At 37.1% G+C, this 18008-nt stretch overlaps 1 protein-coding gene across 1 annotated transcript; it reads right to left on the bottom strand.

The window, feature by feature from the left end:
- Positions 1–14875: 14875 nt before the first annotated feature.
- On the bottom strand, positions 14876–15901 carry LOC113312754 (F-box protein CPR1-like). The gene is made up of 3 exons (XM_026561491.1): positions 15832–15901; positions 15559–15672; positions 14876–15369 (listed from the first exon to the last, which is right to left on the bottom strand). The coding sequence occupies exons 1-3, from the start codon at positions 15899–15901 to the stop codon at positions 14876–14878; spliced, it is 678 nt and encodes a 225-aa protein (XP_026417276.1).
- Between the last annotated feature and the right edge of the window lie 2107 nt (positions 15902–18008).

Raw genomic sequence — 18008 nt, 5'->3', positions numbered from 1 at the left:
GTTGGTCTGCGAAAGCAACCACTGGAGAGTTAAGCCCTAAGATTTCGAACCCTTCTCCAGAATTAATACTTTGGATGCCATCTCCTGTACGAGTATGTCAAAAACGGGTAAGGGTCGGCAATTGGCATGGGGAAGTTATTCAAATAGAGGATGACGATCCTCAAGAAATCGAGCTTCCGGATTTTGAAAGTGTGATGTTCACTAATAGCTGGTTGCATCTTTCACAGGAATTTGCAACCTCACTCACGGGGATAACATCGAACCTTGTTGCTTCAACTCCGCAGCCATGTTTCGACAACGAGTTTAGCAAATCCCTCGGGCAGAACATCGGGAGCCAGGGTTCAATTTCTTTCACTAAACCGTCTCGTTATGAAAGCGGGTTAATGCGCGTTGAAAATGGTCAGGTGGTTCATTAAGCTTGTTGAAATCGTTAGATCGCAATGATATTTTTCTCCTTTTTGGTGTATTTCTAATTTTTATCAATGTTCTGTAACATCTTTTTTAAGTTTTCACGGTTAGCATATGCAGGTTTTTGGGAATGTACAACGGAATTATGCATCTTGCGCTATTGACTAGTTTTGAATTTTCTTATATTTTTCCACATTGAAAAATTTTCTTACTCATTTTGGGCCAGGAAACAAGATTACGAGACAACTGTCTTAGGAAATTTGGAAGTGAGTAAATTTGGAAGTGATTTGATGCTCATTGATTAGCTGATTCATAGAAAATTCGTCCGAGCGGAAAATATTTGTCTCCTTTACGCATTGAAAATGTGTATTTCTCTTTTTCATTAGTGCGATAACGGTACCAATGCATTCGATGTAGGGCCCACAAAATAATATGTTTTTTTTGAAGCTAGAATTATACTAACAAAAATTCATTGAACCGTGGGCTGGGACTAACAAAAGCAGGGATCCCACCCCTGGGATTTTGCAAGGAGGCCTGGGTTTTGTGGAGTTTTCTGAGACAACCCTTCTAAACATACCTCCCAAAAACAACCATAAAACAACACTCCCATACAAAATTGGGTCCCATGGTATGGGAATTAGCAGGGGGTGGGTGAACCCCACCTGAACCAGAATGCGAAGCTCGACGTAGATGTGAGGCTTAGATTATAGAGAGGTGAATAGGAAGGTGGAGAATAGAGATCCAAATAGCATTTCCGTTGTTTTTAGGGTGTCCAAAGAGGCGGTACACCAACAATTTTTGTTTGTGAGAGGCGGTTTAAATTTGTTTGAAAGAGCGGTACGTCTAGAATTTTTGAAATATAATACTGGACGTACAAAAAATTCTTACACTTTTTTTTGAAATACATTACAAAAATTCTGGACGTACCGCCCTTTCAAATAAATTTAAAACCGCCTCTTACAAAACTCCACAAAAGCAAGGCCCCCTGCAAAATCGGAGGGATGGGTCCCTATTTTTGTTAGTAAGCGTGATGTAGCACATGTTTTTCGGTACTTTCTCAATTCGAGACGAATTCTTTTCAAGATGGCGGGCCTGATGTAGGATTTTTTTTTGTTAAGTACAAAAAATATATTAATGAAAAGGATATTTACAAGATAGCCTGTGAGAAAAGAGGTCACAGCGACCCCAAAAACTCAAAAAAAAACTGTTTAAATCAAAAATAAGATACATTTGGTGACTCAATTGTTCTAAAAAAAACAGGTCTTCCAACATAGGCAATTCTCACTCCCTTTGCCAAAAGACAGCCATGTTTCGCCAATTTATCAGCAGAAAAGTTTGCTTCACGTTAAGTGTGAACAAACCTAATTGATTCAAACATACTCCGAACTGCCATCCAGCTTTGCTGCGCTTAATTAATGGTTCATATTTTTATTATTATTGCTAGAGCTTAATTAATCTAGAGTAGCATTTATTATTTTTAGAATTACTTATTTTTAGAAGTTATTTAATTCTAGAACGTTATCTATTTTAGGGATTTCTTATTTTCCAAGTTTGAGTCTTAGAGTTATTTAAATAGGAGATAAGTCTTATGTAACACATACATTATTATAAACCAATATTGAGATTTCTCAACAATTCTTCTACTTTACTATCAAAATTCTTTATTCACGCTTTCGTTCTGCATTAAAACGAGTTTTAAAATTGTTCAAAAGGGCGGTACGCCCAGAACCATTGAATACGTTATCGTGGTTTGCATGGGTTAATACATTATCGTGTAGGGCCCCAGAATTTAATAACCTTATCCTTCTAGATTGGGCGGTGTACGATTACTATATATTAGAACCTACCTTTCCAATTCTTCATCTGTTTCAACTCTGTTTCAAACCCAAGTTGCATAATTCCACCGTTTAACACGACAACTAGCAACTAGAAACTTATGAATTTGGGTTTATCCACCTTAAAAGAAGAAGTTAGTTTCTCTTTAGTGTTGACAACCAGTGTTCTTGTAATGGCCAGATCTACCTCTCTTCAACAGGAATTCAATTTCATCATGGAAAACTCGCGAAGATGCAGAGACAGAAGTGCCTTGATGTTAGTAGGTAGAATCTTATCAAACCTATACATCAACCCAGATGCAATGCCTGTCCAGCTGAAAGAGAAATGACAACTATCATATGAGCTAGAAGTGAACCAAATAGGAAACTATAAGTGTGAAAACAGATTCGCGTTTATACTCCGATCAGCAGAGGATGCTGCTATTGCTAGATGTAGAGCACCTTGGAAATTCATGAAATCTACTCTAGCCCTTGTTGAATACGACAGTACTAAAAACCCTAATGAGGTGGAGTTTGATGTTAGTATGTACAACATTCCTCCCGACAAATGGATAGATGACATGCCAAAGAAAATAGCATCAACATTAGGCACACCCGTTTCAGTCATAATACCTCGGTCGGCTCACTTTGAAGATCAGTATATCAAGGCCAAAATAAAGATGAAGATGAAACATAATTTTCCAGCAACAAGTAAGTATTGGTTCGATGATGATCACTCAATCGTTGTGAGATTCTTCTATGGTAGTTTTCCTAGTTACATTTGTCCCATGTGCAGAGTGATAGATCGATCATCCATCCTACAAATGTAGTAATGTCCAAATGGAACTGAATTAGGACAGTCCTATGAGCACTAGAAATTTCATTTGATTGTGGGATTGTGGAAATCTATCAGATTTATTGGTATTTTGTGGTCACCTGTATTTTTCTACTATATTGTGGATTTATTAGTGAGTTTATGAAAGCAATATCATTTATCTCTTTTAAATAGAACGGGTGCTATTTTTTTTTTGAGTTGATTGGTTTCGAGTATTAGTTATATATAATACTATGTAACAAAAACTAAGTGTGTTTGATTTTTCCCATTCGCCCCCATTGTATTCGACTTTGGGACAAAATTAAGATGGATAATATTCCACAATGATAATAAATAAAAATAATTCAAGAGAATTGACCGGTAAGGACACGATTTATAAAGGATGATGTCAAAATTGGCGGGGCTGATACCGGACCCGGTGAATTCATGAAGACCATAATATATGTTGTCTCATAGAGGTATGCAAATAGAAAGTGCTTTGTGTGTGTTGTGTGGAACAGAAGAAGAAACAACAAATCACATGCTTATACATTGCTCCTTTTCTTTCTTGGTTTGGGACTATTTCATCAAAGCCTTGAAGATCTCATGGCCAATGCCGAGAACGCTTTTACAATTGTTTGATGCTTGGGATACGAACGTCTTGCGTGGAAATGGTAAAGCTATTTGGAAAATTAGTCATTATGCAATATGCTGGATTTTGTGGAAGGAAAGAAATGCGTGAGTCTTTGGTGGGCGTAGGAAAGACACTGATGAGATCATTGATCTAGTTAAATATTTAGTTGTACTTTGGTAATTTGATTCCAATAATTTTAAATTTGTTCCCCCTATTCTCATTTGGAGCAATTGGGAAGCACTCATGAGTGAGTGATTAGATTTGTATAACTCTCTTTTTCTCTTTAATATAACCTTTTTCTCCGAAAAAAATTCATCGCCGCAGATAAATAGTTTTTCGTCCACCAACACGTTAAAAGTAAAGTCCACAGATTTTAAAATCCTACCGCTATCAAATCTTGTGGTGGAGGGAAGTTGGTCCTCTATTGGCAAAATAGACTTCACATAAGTTATCGTGACACAAGTAGGGGTATCTTGCTAGTCCAGGTACACGGAACACTGTTTGGCGTGACCAGTTAAAATTGACATGTTGGTCAATCTAATCTAACGTACTAAAGACACACCAGCGACTTAAATATAATATTAAATAACCTTGCTATATTTTGGGGAGTTGTAGAGTCAATCTAATCTAACATCAAACAACACGATCCAACGGCACTGAACAGGTGTTGCTTGCTCTATAAAACCAACCCAGTAATGGCCTTCTTTCCTTGGTTCCTTTCTTCTTTTTAATATAACCTTCTATTCGAAAAAAAATGGCCTTGTTTCGTATTGAGTGCTGAAGTCCAAACTATCAAATAATTGAACCGCACTGGAAGAAGATGCAGTCACCAACGAACTTTGACTCCCTGAAACAGATAGATCTTAATGATTTCTTACCGCATCGCACTTTTGAGTTAAAAAAGTTAGAAACTTCTCTTCAAGAGAAAGAAGACAGGTTAGCTGATCAATTTATCCAGGTCCAAAAAATATCTCACCAAATGGATTTGGTTCTAAAGAATGTCCAATACATTGTTACTAATCTCATGAATTTGTTTAAGATTAATAACCGTCTCATCGATTACATGGAAACAATTGAGGCTAGACTCGAAACGCTTGAAAAAAACATTTGAAAACGATGATCAACTAGGTGATGTGCCTCAGATCAGAATTTAAAGCCATGTCTTGCATAGTTTAATCCTAGTTAGTGATTTTTAGTCAAAATACTTTTAGTGGATTTCTCCCTAAGCAATTCTTTGATCTATTATATTTTATAAATCTTCTGGTCATTCCAATTTTTTTATAAATTGAGGTTTTTATTATTAGATGACTTTTTTTTTAAAGATCGTTGAACAATCGCAGTGCACATGTTTAAAATTGGAATGTGATGGTCGAGAGTGAGACTGACCACAGCACTTGGGATAATTGGTCGACCGAAGGAAGACCTCTATATAGTCACTTCGTTCTTTGTCAGTAACAGAAACTGTACAAAAAAAAAACTCAAAATGAGTTTCCCACTCTCTCAAATTTTATGAAATTTAAGATCATCTTCAAATAATCAACCAAATTGACTCGAAATTCATATCAACTAACTACCGCTAAACAAATAAATTATATGTTCAAATATCATCAAAAACTCGATTGATTCGGCCAGAATCTATCACTTCCAGTACCCTTACAAGATAAATTGACTTCAAATTAATGCAAAAAAATTTCAACGAACCCGTTTCAGTGATTCAACATTTAAGGAACTGTACCTCTTAATAAAGTTTCCCTGAAAAAATTCAAATCTGTAAAAAACAGAGATGCAAAGAAAATTTGCAGAGATTTCGGATCAGGTCGCGGGTGAAGGAGACGAAATAACGAGTTGGATTAAGACCGTATCCCTATCCATTAGCCCATAATTCATAGTTGAAATTATTACTATCCAAGAGTCAGTGATTTATAGAAGATGAAAGGACACAAGACATAAGATTTTAAAAGAGGCGGAAAAGACGCAACTCAAAATTCTAACCGCCAAATCGGCCATGATAGATTAAAAGACGCAACTCTATTAAAATCTTATGTCTTGTGTCCTTTCATCTTCTATAAATTTTATATTAACGACAAAATTCTAACCTTTCAGTATGGCTTCTCGTTTCATATTACCCAAAACCAAAGAGAGTTAGCGGAAAAACCAGACACAATCAAGCCTTCAAAAACTGTTCATTTCCCCTTGTAAAAAAACAAAAGAACATCAGGGTACTAGAACCAGCGAAAACTGGAAGGATCAAAGACTGAACCGAAGATTAATAAGTACTGTAATGAAATTTAAACTTGTATTTAAATGATTTCTGTTTGAACTTAATTGATTAAGAAGGAAATAACTCTACACCAGAGAGTGAAGGAGGAAGTATGTTTCTTTACATGCTTGCACACCACATTATGTTCCTTTTTTAAGGAGATTATTAGTGAGGTGCACAAGTTTGTACACTATAATGTTTCACGGACCTGGAAACAAAAAGATGTACTAGTATGCCATATTTTGTGACTTAACCATGATTATTTTTTTTAGTAGTGCAATGACGAGGATTTGTTTTTGTTTTTGTTCTTGTGGTGTTTTAGGAGGATACAAGAACAAAATTACTACCCTGGAAGAACAAGTTAACCATTTAGAAGAACAGATAATGCAAAAAGATATTGTGATTGAAAAACTGCTGAAAGTGGAAATCAAATATGAATCAATTTTGGGACATGCCAGAAGCATGATAAAGGACCTGCAAGTAAAGAAAATCAACAAGAGAGGAAAAGTTATTGATTTTCCATAGAAGGATCTTCTGGAAAGCACCTTAAAATTCATTACTAGTAATGACGAGAACCCTTCAATCAAAAGAAAACTCAAGCGGATGAGAAGCAAGAAGGGGAAAGATTCCGAGGAAAGCAGGAAAGCGAACGAGTTGAACAACAACCCCCTCATGTGCCCGATAAAGGACAGTTAAGGAGTCTCGAAGGAAATGAACTATATGACATGATGGGTACTGCAGAAAAATTAAGAGTCGAAAAGTTGTGGAGCTCCAAATGGAGGTAATCGTTCAAATTTTTACACACTCTTCGCATATACTTTGAATCGAATTAAATACATAGATTATTAAAGACTTGAAGTAAATAATATTGTTTTTCTTATTAACATTTATAGAGAAGATGTAGCTCTTATGGTGCAAGAAAATCTTAGGGTATTAGATAATCCAGAACTTATGATTGTTTGCACGGTACTCGAGGACCTACTCTTCAAAGAATATTTGGACATTAAGGTAGTCCATTTCTACATTTTGAGGAGAAAACTTGGAACTTTAAATGATCGACAACACAAGGGAGACCACAAGTACCTAAACTGTGCTTACATGGATTATTTTGCATGGGTAAATTTCTCTGAGAAAAGTAATACTGACTATATTTTGAGTTGCACTTAACATCTAAACAAGAAATTACATAATTAAGATGTTGCGGAAAAATATTAATAATAGATACACTTTGCTTGCAGGAAATAGTGATAAAAGAATACCCTGACAAGGAGCTTTTGGTGAATATATTCATAGAAAAAACGGCTGATAATTTGGATCGTCTTTGATACCCATGAACAACCTTGGCAAACACTGTACCCTCTTGGTGTTCGATTTTAATACTGAAGAATGGAACTACTACAACTCACTGACTGCAAATGCATGTAAGTGCATCGAAGATTCAAATAAAATGGCATCGACAATGACAGAGGAATTAAACAAGAAGAGTCTGGCCTTGGGGGAAAGCGAATAGCCAACACTGATGTGAAGCCAATCAAGTGTCCACAACAAGGAAGCCACCCACATTGCCTCGTGTACACTTGCTACTTCATGAAAAGATGCTCAAACATAAACAAGGAAATTGAACTGAATGAAGAAAAACTTAGAAGTATCTTCCACCGTATGAGGCAAAAAGTGGTGGCAAAAATACTGGAGACTGCGGAATATGGCGATGTCTACACTGTCTAACAATACACTGAAATCATGCTGCAGACTGGGAAATATGGAGGTGACTACACAGGCTAACGATACAATGAAATCTTTTAAAGACTACTTTTATCATTTTATTGCAATTTTCGTTCCTACTATTATTACTACTTTTATTACAACTACTTTCATATCTTCTAAAGACTGCTATTATTATTCTATTGCTATTATTATTATATTGCAACTGTCTTTCGTGCACAATTACTTTCAAATTCACAAACATAATTTATTGAATTGACATCTTAACATATAATAATAAGAATAAAAAGGGAAAAATATTTAGTACTTCTATAAACAAAATTTCTTGATTGTGATTCTGAAAATACAATGAAAAAATTCTAGGAATTGACGATAAAAAATAGAACGGTCCTTTTAGCGTTCTTTTAGTACGGGGATATGAGCCGTGTAAAGCGGGTACCCCTTTTCTTCTTGCGGGATATTGTGCCGGAGAAAGTGTCGGTCAATCTATAATTTTTGCAATTTTTTTTTGACCGTGAAAAGAGATTATATTGAAGAGATAATAATTATTACAACCAAACTCTGAAAGAAAAAAATTATAAGGGATGCAAATGCAACTTTCAATTGAAAGAATAAGGACTAAGGAGAAAATCTAAAGATTCCAAAGGATTGATTACAAATTGTAAAATAAGAAAATCCAAGACACAAGCTCATCGTAGCCCAAGAGAGATCCCAGCATTTGCTGATTTAGAAATTAGAACTGAAGATCACAACATTTGGAAGCTTAATCATCAGAAACCAACATCTTTGTTGATTAAGAACTGAAGATAAGATGGGAAGCTTAATCATCAGAAACCAACACCTTTGTTGGTTATGAACTGAAGATCAAGGAGATGGTGTAAGAGATGTATGGGATGGGTGTAAGAGATGTATGAGATGGCATGGCATTGTAACGTTGTTGATGGAGGTACTATTTAGGTTGAGATTGAAGTGTGTATGCAAGGGTTTGAGGGATGAAATTGATATAGGATTTCAGAGATTTGATGAGATACGGAAGTAGTAGGTAAGTTCATCACCATTACTTCAAACCACGATGAGGTGAAATATTTGCTGGGTAAAATAAAAAATGGGATCAGCTTCAATCCAAAGATCTGAAGAGAGATTGAGAGACATGGGGATGGGGGAAGAGAACTTCAAGCAACCATGGATACCTGACCTCTGCATCAACCCCAAAATACTATTCTATGACCAAATTAAACGACTAAAACTAAAGAGAACCAAAAGAATATATTGAAATCTTGCTTGGATCTAGCCCTGTTGGACTAAATCCGAGCAAGCAAATGAGTGGCAGCTGTTTTTTTTTGTTTGTTTGATGTAGTTAGGGTGTTTTTAGAGAGGAGAGAGAGACAATAGACACAAAATACATTTTTCTTCTTGCAATAAAAAGGGAACAATATCTTCACTTCTATTTCTTGAACTCCAGCTATCCAAAGAGCTCATTTTTCTTCTTCCACGGAACATGCGCCATACCAATATTCTTCTTCTTCCTGTTCCTATTCATGTTCTTCTTCTCATTCTTGTTATTTCCTTTGTTCGTCCTGTTCATGTTGTCCTCTTGTCAGTTTCAACCATCATACAGTGTCTTCAAGAGAGATACCAGAGTTTTCTTTATCAAGCTGAACAAGCGGACGTGAGGGACACACGAGTTCATAAAAATACTGAGAAGATATTATTCACTTTGATTCAGCAGAAGAGCCAATGCAGGTGTCAGATTAAAATTTGTTTTAAAAAAAGTTAATCTAAAATCAGTCTCAGCCCTCCATTCACTCTTCCGATTGATTTCAAACGGGAGACTAAGATGTTGGGAATCATGATCAATTGAATAAACCCATAATGAACTGTTACTGTAGCTCTCTTGAGTAACCAATTAGTCTATTCTTTCATTGCTTTCACGATTCAATATTCTTCATTGTTGTATGTTTAGAATTTTTGTTCTGATAATGTTTGGCCCCACATTAGGAAACTACTCCGAGAGGGTAGTTTTCGTGTGGTTCAATGGAGCGGTTCGTACAGAACTTTTGCAAAAACATGGAATATCTAGAAAAGTCTTTTAAGTTCAAACATTTGGAATTAACAATGATCCGGTATTAGCTTGGGTTTTTTTCGTACTCGAACATCATCTAGTGGATTGAATATTTTAACTCTTCCCAGAGATTCTCTTCGGTTGCCTTCAATATCCAAATGCTTCTGGTACCCTAACATTTTGGTACCTTCACTCCTTGATTTTTCAATCATTCGCCGTTCTCCAGATACTGGTGCCGGACATTCTGCTACATTAGTAGTAACCAACAAGGAATTCGGGAGGAAGCGGCCCAAAGGACTAGAATCCGGTGGTGATGTTTTTACGATCTTCAATGTTAACAGGGGATCTTTTTTCTTGTTGAATTATATGAGGGTAACTTGTTATCCGAAAGGTTTGCTGGTGATGATAATGGGGATTCAAAGGTGGTTGGTGGTAAAGTAGCACGGGCACACGTGCGAAGTCTTTGAATCGATTCACAAAAAAATTCACGCTGAAGGGGCTTCCAAAGGAGGGGATGGGAATCAGAGTGGGATAGCCAATGTAAATCATCTTTTTTTTCGAAATCTCTGGATGGAAGTTTAAACCACGCCTAACAGATAACCCTGAAGTGATTATATCTGACAGTTGGGGTGATGTGGACATTTGAGGAGTCCGTTCCGGAATGAATTTGGTGGGTTGAGAAGGCCTTGACTGCTGCTGGATCATCATTAGGCTCACATCGTCAACAAGTTTTCCTTGCCCATCATGAGGCTGAGCCGTAGTACATATGAAAGATGGATGATTTATCACTCTGCACAATGGACAGATGTAACTAGGGAAGCCACCATAAAAAATCTAACAATGATCGAGTATGTAGGATCAAACCAGAACTTAAGGGTTTTTGGAAACCTTTTGTTCATCTTCATCTTTATTTTATACCTGATGTACTGATCCCCAAAATGAGCTGTGTGAGGTCTTGTATACGAAACGGGTGTGCCTAATAGCGATGCTATTTGGTATAGGATGTCTGCATCCCATTTGTCGGGTGTGATGTTGTACATACAAACATCGAACTCCACAACATCCAGACCAACCTCGTTGGGGTTTTTTGTATACTCGTACTGTGCTAGAGCTAGATTGAATTTTTAGAATTTCCAAGGAGCTCTACATTTACACGTCGCATCATCCTCTGCTGATTCAAGAGTAAACACGAATCGATTTTCACCCTTATAGTTTCCTATGTGGTTAACTCTGGGTTCATATGAAAGTTGCCATTTACCTTTTAATTTTGAAGGCATCTCGTCTAGGTTGACGTACTGGTTGGAGAATATTCTACCCGTTAACATCTTTTCACTTTGGCTTTTGCATTTTTGTAAAGTTTCTGTAGGGAGGTTGAACTCAGGTTTAAGAGAGATAGAGTCGGACATAACGTTCACAGTGGATGTTACGGACCTAGCTTTATTTGTTTTGACTTCTTAACAATCCGGTGCCTAGAGGGTACTTGGAAGTTTAATCATGAAGGTGGATGTGTGTTTCAGGATGCCAACAGTGATATCCTTAAACGGTTGAATGTTAAGCTACTTGGAACAACATGTTGAACTGAATATAAGGTTGGTTTTGGTCGATTTTTATATAATAGACGCCAGCTGTAGTTACATTTATTTCTACCCTGCCTAACCTTGCGCAACTATATAGGTATTGTGGGAGAGAACTTTTTCTACGGTCAAGAAAGCGAAAACAATAATCCAATTTTTCAAATTCCTTAAATGCTTCAACTGTAAAATGTTACACCAAAAAATACCCCACAGATAAGGCTCCACTGCTGAACCGAATGCCCACCTACATCACTATTAATAGTTGGTAGTTGAGAATAATTAAGTCTTTCAAAGGAAAAAAACTTTTATGGTACTACTTTCCCTGGCCTCTTCGCTTTGTTTTGTACATCTTTGTTTAACTTATCGTTTTAACTAGTGCAACTTTGGAAAACTGTATTTCAACTAGTTTTTAAATCGATATGTGAGGTAAACAACAAGGCATGATATTTTTCGCAATCCGTGTGAGGACATTGAACACAACACAGTGTTTGCGGGGTTTCCTATTCAGTTTCACAGTCCTGAATTAGCATGTGAGATTTGGTGACAAAATTTCGGGAGAATCGGAATCCCACATCAAAGCGATGGTGAAGTGGTTTTGGTCCAGAACTCTGGTCAGGTGTACACTGAGATGGACAAATTTGGTATTTTTCATTGTTTTCAAGAATAATTACTTTTACTCATTAACTTTGTGTTTTTAGGTAGAAGATAAAGCTTGGATGTCTTGAGAAGCAAAAAGAGCAGAGATTTGGAGGCCGTAGGCAGAAGGAAAGAGCTTCGCTGAAAAAGGAAACATCGCGCAGAGTGGTTGCAATCCGTTTTCAACTCATTCGCAAGCCGCTTGCAAACTAAACCTAGCAATGGGCTTGGAAGAGGATTGTTTTGAAGAAAAAATGGGCTTATTAGAATTAAAACCCAAACCCAATATAGTTTGATACAGTTGCTCAACACCCAACAACTCCGTCACTGGAAAATCAAACCCGATACACCTGCTTAACACCCTAGCCCCCTTTTTCCTTCCCAACTCGAACATAACTCCACCTTCTCTTCAATTTCTCTGCAGCACCACCGTCCTTCCGATGCTACTCTCTTGGATTTATGTATCGCATTGTAAACGACCCTCATATGAGTAGCAATGCCAGGGTACTCATCCTGTAACACCACAAGGATATCAACAAGTCGCATTCCTGAGTTTCAGAGCTTTATAACCTTCTCAAAAACCGCCAAGATGATAAATAGTCTTCTCACTTCTTCTACACTTGCGCCAAAAAAATAAGAGTATCATCCGCGAATTGGAGGTGCGAAATAATTATACCATTCTCCACAACTTGAAAACCAGTAAGTTGTCCTCGTTCTACAACATCATTTATCAACTTGGAAATGAACCTCCACAACTAACAAGAAAAGATAATAATGGTCGATGAAGTTAACAGTTGAAAGAGAACGTTTCTGGGTTAGAGAAATTTGTCAAGGTCCTCAGTAATCTTGAAAATGTCATGGTTTGTTGGCATGGGTGTGTTGGGAATTTTAGGTGTTGGTTTTTTTTTTTAAATATGTAATATATATATATATATATTATTTATTTTTTAAATATTAATGTTATAGTTCGACTATTATTACCCTTATGTGGATCCCAAATTTTATGCACCCAGCCAAGGCACTCAACAATAAGTGTCCTTTGTTTAAATTCGACTATTAAAGTCAAAAGTATAAACTTGGTTTAAGCTGCGATGTTTCGTCTTTCACAGAGATGAGGAGGAGTTTTCCGGTGTGAGCTAAGTTCTCGAAAAATTCTCTAAACCGTTTCCCCCGACTTCCGCATTGAAATATAGTAGCTTTTACTTCATAATTATAGTTCCTTCATGTATAGAGGAAATGTTACGTATTGAAGATATTATTAGCATGCAAGTCACAAGACCGATAATTGCCCAAGACGAACGATAAAGCTAAAGATTAATCAACAATGTGATTATTTGGGTTATTGCTTCTCACTATGATAAACTACAATATTTATAGAAAATGCTAAATAACCCCCACCCCTTTCCCCATTCCCTTGCACCGTCCACCTACGTAATGTATCCTATGACTATTGGTAATTGTTCCTCATCCACTCATAGGCTGCAATTTTTTTCGCAGGTTCCTAATTTTTCTGGTGGTGATAGGTGGGGGATCGTAGGTAAATTTGGGGGATAATAGGGCCCACTCCAAAGCCCAAAGCATTTTGGTGTAGCATCTGGTGTATAAATTTGCATTTAATGAAAGTTGTAGATAAGATTACGCCAGTTGGTTAAACGTGTTCCAGTGGAAAAGGTTTTTCAATTTAATTGAATGCATTGGAGTCGTATGGACGGCAACTGGAGTTGTTTACATTAATGGATACGCAGTTACTATGGTGGTTGGGATATATATATATATATATATTTTTTACACGCGAAAGCCGGCCCCAGGCCCCTATCCAGAACTCAGTTGGACTGGCCCCACTGCCACAGACCCAACACCGTTGTCATCGGGGATTGAACCCCCGACTTCCTCCTTACTGGAGTTGATGGGATACCTTTGAGCTATGCTCTTGACCCAATGAGCTCATATGGACACGTTTTTTTTCCGCAAATCGGAAAACTATGAGAACCCTATCTACATCGTGCTTGTTATATCAATTTTATGGTCGTTGGGATATTCATAAGATTAGATTTAACTTCAGTTCGAGGAAATACAGTATGATGCATGGATGTATGGCATGTCATCAACAGTCTTTTATGGAAAAGCGTATATCCCAATATTGATACGATAACACTCCTATTCTCCCTCTGCTGTCATCGTTTACCATTTACTCCACCTCACTAAACGGAAAATGCTTCCATTCTTCAAAGTTGTCCCCACAAATCAATCCTTAATACGAGTTACAAATAATCGTAAAATTGATTTCATCGAACGTGTTCTCTTTTCTCAAAATTGGTCAATTAACCCAATACAATGCTCGGTGAAGAAGACATATAAAATGTGATACTATTTAAATGGACGAAAACATAAAATTAGTCGACATATAAAATTTGATACTATTTAAATGGACGAATACATAAAATTAGCCAGGATATAAATAGTTTCAGTTTCATCCAACCCATTTTAAATACTTTTTCTTATTTTTAAATTATATAACGATGCATCCAACTTCACTCTCGCTATTTATCAGGTCCTAGACCTACTATTCAAAAATAAAGCACTTCAGTCACTCGATTTTATATATTATGATTGACATATAGATTATATGACAAACTCACAAAAGGGAGACTCCATATTCATATTCTTCTGTGCATCTTCAAAGGTGCTACCTATCTAATTTTGCCACTTTTTATTTTTAATTTAATTTTGCCTTTCCACATTAACAGCAGTCGACGAATCCACTTTCTTAGTCCAATTGTTTCCGCGTTGCGTCTTACGTTTCTTCGGTGTAATGTTTACCGGTTCGCCCCGACTCGCAACATATGTATCAGAGACGAGGGAAACTAAGGTTTCCAAATAAAAGCTCAGGCCTCTGATTACCAAATAAGGACTACCCGCGCGTACATCTCTAACTGTTTGATACTGGGGGATTATATAAAAGACTCTGCCCAGAATAAAATTTCACCGCTTTTAAAAATACACGCAACCTTCATAGTGTACGAGTATGCATATCCCATTGCGAAACTAGGATGATTCACTATAGTATCATTGGTAATGATGTAACGTTGACACCATGAATTCCCAGCTCCATATTCATGCATCACCCATACCTGAATTTGACTCGTCGGAACACGTACAAGGGCACAGAGATACAAGTCCATTATCCCGATATCCAGTAAGACAAGGCTCTGACCCCAGTTTATTTTTGGTAATGGTACTTCTTTGAATACCTCTAAATGGATATCCCACGATAATATGAACTGACCGGCAGAGCCTCTCATATTACATACCCAATGAAAAGCACCAATAAGAAGTACCTCGTCGTTAGAAGGATGGATATTATAACAGATGGTTTGAGTGCTCCACAACTTTTCACGTAGCCTGAAGACGTGAATAGCGGAACCATCACCAGGGGCGTGAATCGCTGCAACAATAACCAATTTAAAATTGTCAGTCTTACAGTCGTTACTGAAATTATGAATACATATATCGAATTGGTTGTATTCATTTAGAGATGGTAATTCGGGTAGTTTCATGTACTCTGTTGTAGCGGGGTTTTAAAGACAGAAGAAAAACGGAGAGGGGTCTTTATGATACAACAGGCAAACCAAACCTTTGGATGAACCTAAAAGAGTAACATAAGAATTTGAATATTTGTAAGGGACATCCGATACAACCGTATACACACCCGTAGACGCCAATACTGTGTCATGACCCTCTGAGAGAACTGTGATAGATGTCGAAAATCCAAAAAACATTAATTTATTTAGTTTCAAGGTAAAATGAAGGAATCTTAGATTAATTTTCTGAATCGCATGGTTTATGTGCAACATGGCAAAACCATCTTCAGAAATAATATCTCGCATAAATCTGAAGACGCACTTACATACGAAGGTTGTTTCCACAGGAACCCTTGAAAGAATTTCAAACCATAGAGCTTGTGGTATGCTTGACATCGCTGAATCTGATACTGATTTTGCTGCTGATTTGAAAAAAGAATTTGCTAGTGAGAGACAAGGTTTTGGACCTTTTTTTCGAGGAATGAAGATAAAACATAATAAAACTCTGAATTATAAACATTTTTATTTCCCGAAAAGTGATTGTGTATAAAGCAGAATAGACCATCTCTGTTACGGTCACGATCAATTAGGATTACCTCAAAAATATATCTGATTCGTATGGTCCGACTTCCGAGTTCTCGGCAGTTGCCGATGGTAGGGCTATTTTTGGCAATTTTTGTCAGTAGGCAAAGTGCATGACACACCCAAGGACTTCCGTGAAACATACCAAAGGGATCCAATGGACCACAAACGTCTCAACACTCGGAAATGATAGATTTCCCGAGATATCTCGGATGGAAAGGGATGGGCCTATATATTATTGATGCAGACCATTAGACGGAGTCACGGAAATGCTTAACTTACCGACAGCTTTTGCCGAATAATATCCCACGTCGTAGACTAAGTTTATCCACGACGTGTTGCCTTTGATAAACTGTCCCCAGTTATTTTGGTATTCATTATGGATCAGGATTACCTCAATTTCTATCGATATTCACGGAATCCACTTTCCAATATCGTCGACGGTACGCGTTCATACAACTTGACACATGGTACAAATGTGGACCAACCCCTCGACCACTGGGATCTCTAGGCCTGGGTATTTAAGACTTGTGGGGCCGTCGAGTTAACTTTGAACTCCCAGATTTTATTGGTCCACATTTCGACTTAAAAACCGCTCCGACATTGGTAGGCCCCTCCTGCCAGGGAAAATAAGGGGTCCCACCATCTGTGGAAATCTAGGCACGGAGAGTGAAGGTACACATGAAAAGCTTACGGCTAGATGTTTCTGTCCCTATATATTTATGAGTATAGCATCTACTTCACAACGTTAGGTCGCATACCCTGATTATTTCCAATTGTTTTTATTATATTATATAAAGACTCGAGTCTCCCTTCTCATTCATCCCCAAATTTCATTCTCATCTTAATTGGCATCACATCTGATTTTACACAGAAAAATGGAGTCTCAAAATGATCTCCTAGAGTGAAGTAGTTTTAGAAAAACAAGAAATGTATCCAACGAGAGAAATTCATGTGAACAACCAAAACCGTACTGGTACAATTCAAAGAATTAGCAAGATAAAGAAGTGGAGGGAATGGCCTGGATCAAGCTTTCATAGGACATCTCGCAGCAGAGAATCTGCGGTTTACCGTCCAAAAAATACCACATTGCACAAGATCTTTACATGCAACTTCTGCATCAGGAAGTTCTACAATGCACAAGCGTTGGGCGGTCATCAAAATGCTCACAAAAAAGAAAGAGGATCCCCCACAATGTATCATTCACATAGGTTCAAAACTGCAACGGTGATGAGTGCACCCTACGTTGATAATGAACAAAGAGTAATTGTTGCCAGTACTCACCCAATGGTCTTCCGAAACCCTAACATATTAGAAGGTATCACCGTTGGTCGTTTTTACGATGAGGAAGCCTGGAACAGTGCGATTATACAGACGGCAAAGCATGACTCAACAACAAATAGCGATCTAATATGGCCTAGAACATTACGAGTTGATTTACACCAATCGAACCAAGTAGTTTCGTCAAGTCGTCAATCAGCATCAACTGATGTTAGCTCACTGAATTTGAATCTTACAACACGTTTGTTTTTTCCTCTAGATAGGTAGAGTGTTCTATATAGAGGTTTACCTCTATATCTATATAAATATCACTATATAATCTCTCTTAAAATCATGTTTGTTTGACCACTATCTAACAATTCTACATTGTGTACCCAATTTTATATATTTCTCATTTTACCCTTATAATATTCAAAAAATCCATGAATATCCATTACAACCAAAGATGTTCAAAAATTCCAAAAGGAAAAAAATGTATTAGAAAATACAACCAAAGATGTTCACTTTTTCTGAAACGGAGCGAAAGTATAACTTTTTTCTGAAACGGGGTAAAAATATCATTTTTTCTGAAACGGATCAAAAATATCACTTTATCTGAAACGGGCGAAAGTATCACTTTATCTGAAACGGGCGAAAGTAT

The sequence above is a fragment of the Papaver somniferum genome, chromosome 9, assembly GCF_003573695.1.
Source record: "Papaver somniferum cultivar HN1 chromosome 9, ASM357369v1, whole genome shotgun sequence".
Classification (NCBI taxonomy): domain Eukaryota; kingdom Viridiplantae; phylum Streptophyta; class Magnoliopsida; order Ranunculales; family Papaveraceae; genus Papaver; species Papaver somniferum.
The sequence above is the reverse complement of the archived record's forward strand: the minus strand, read 5'-3'. Positions and strand labels throughout refer to the sequence as shown.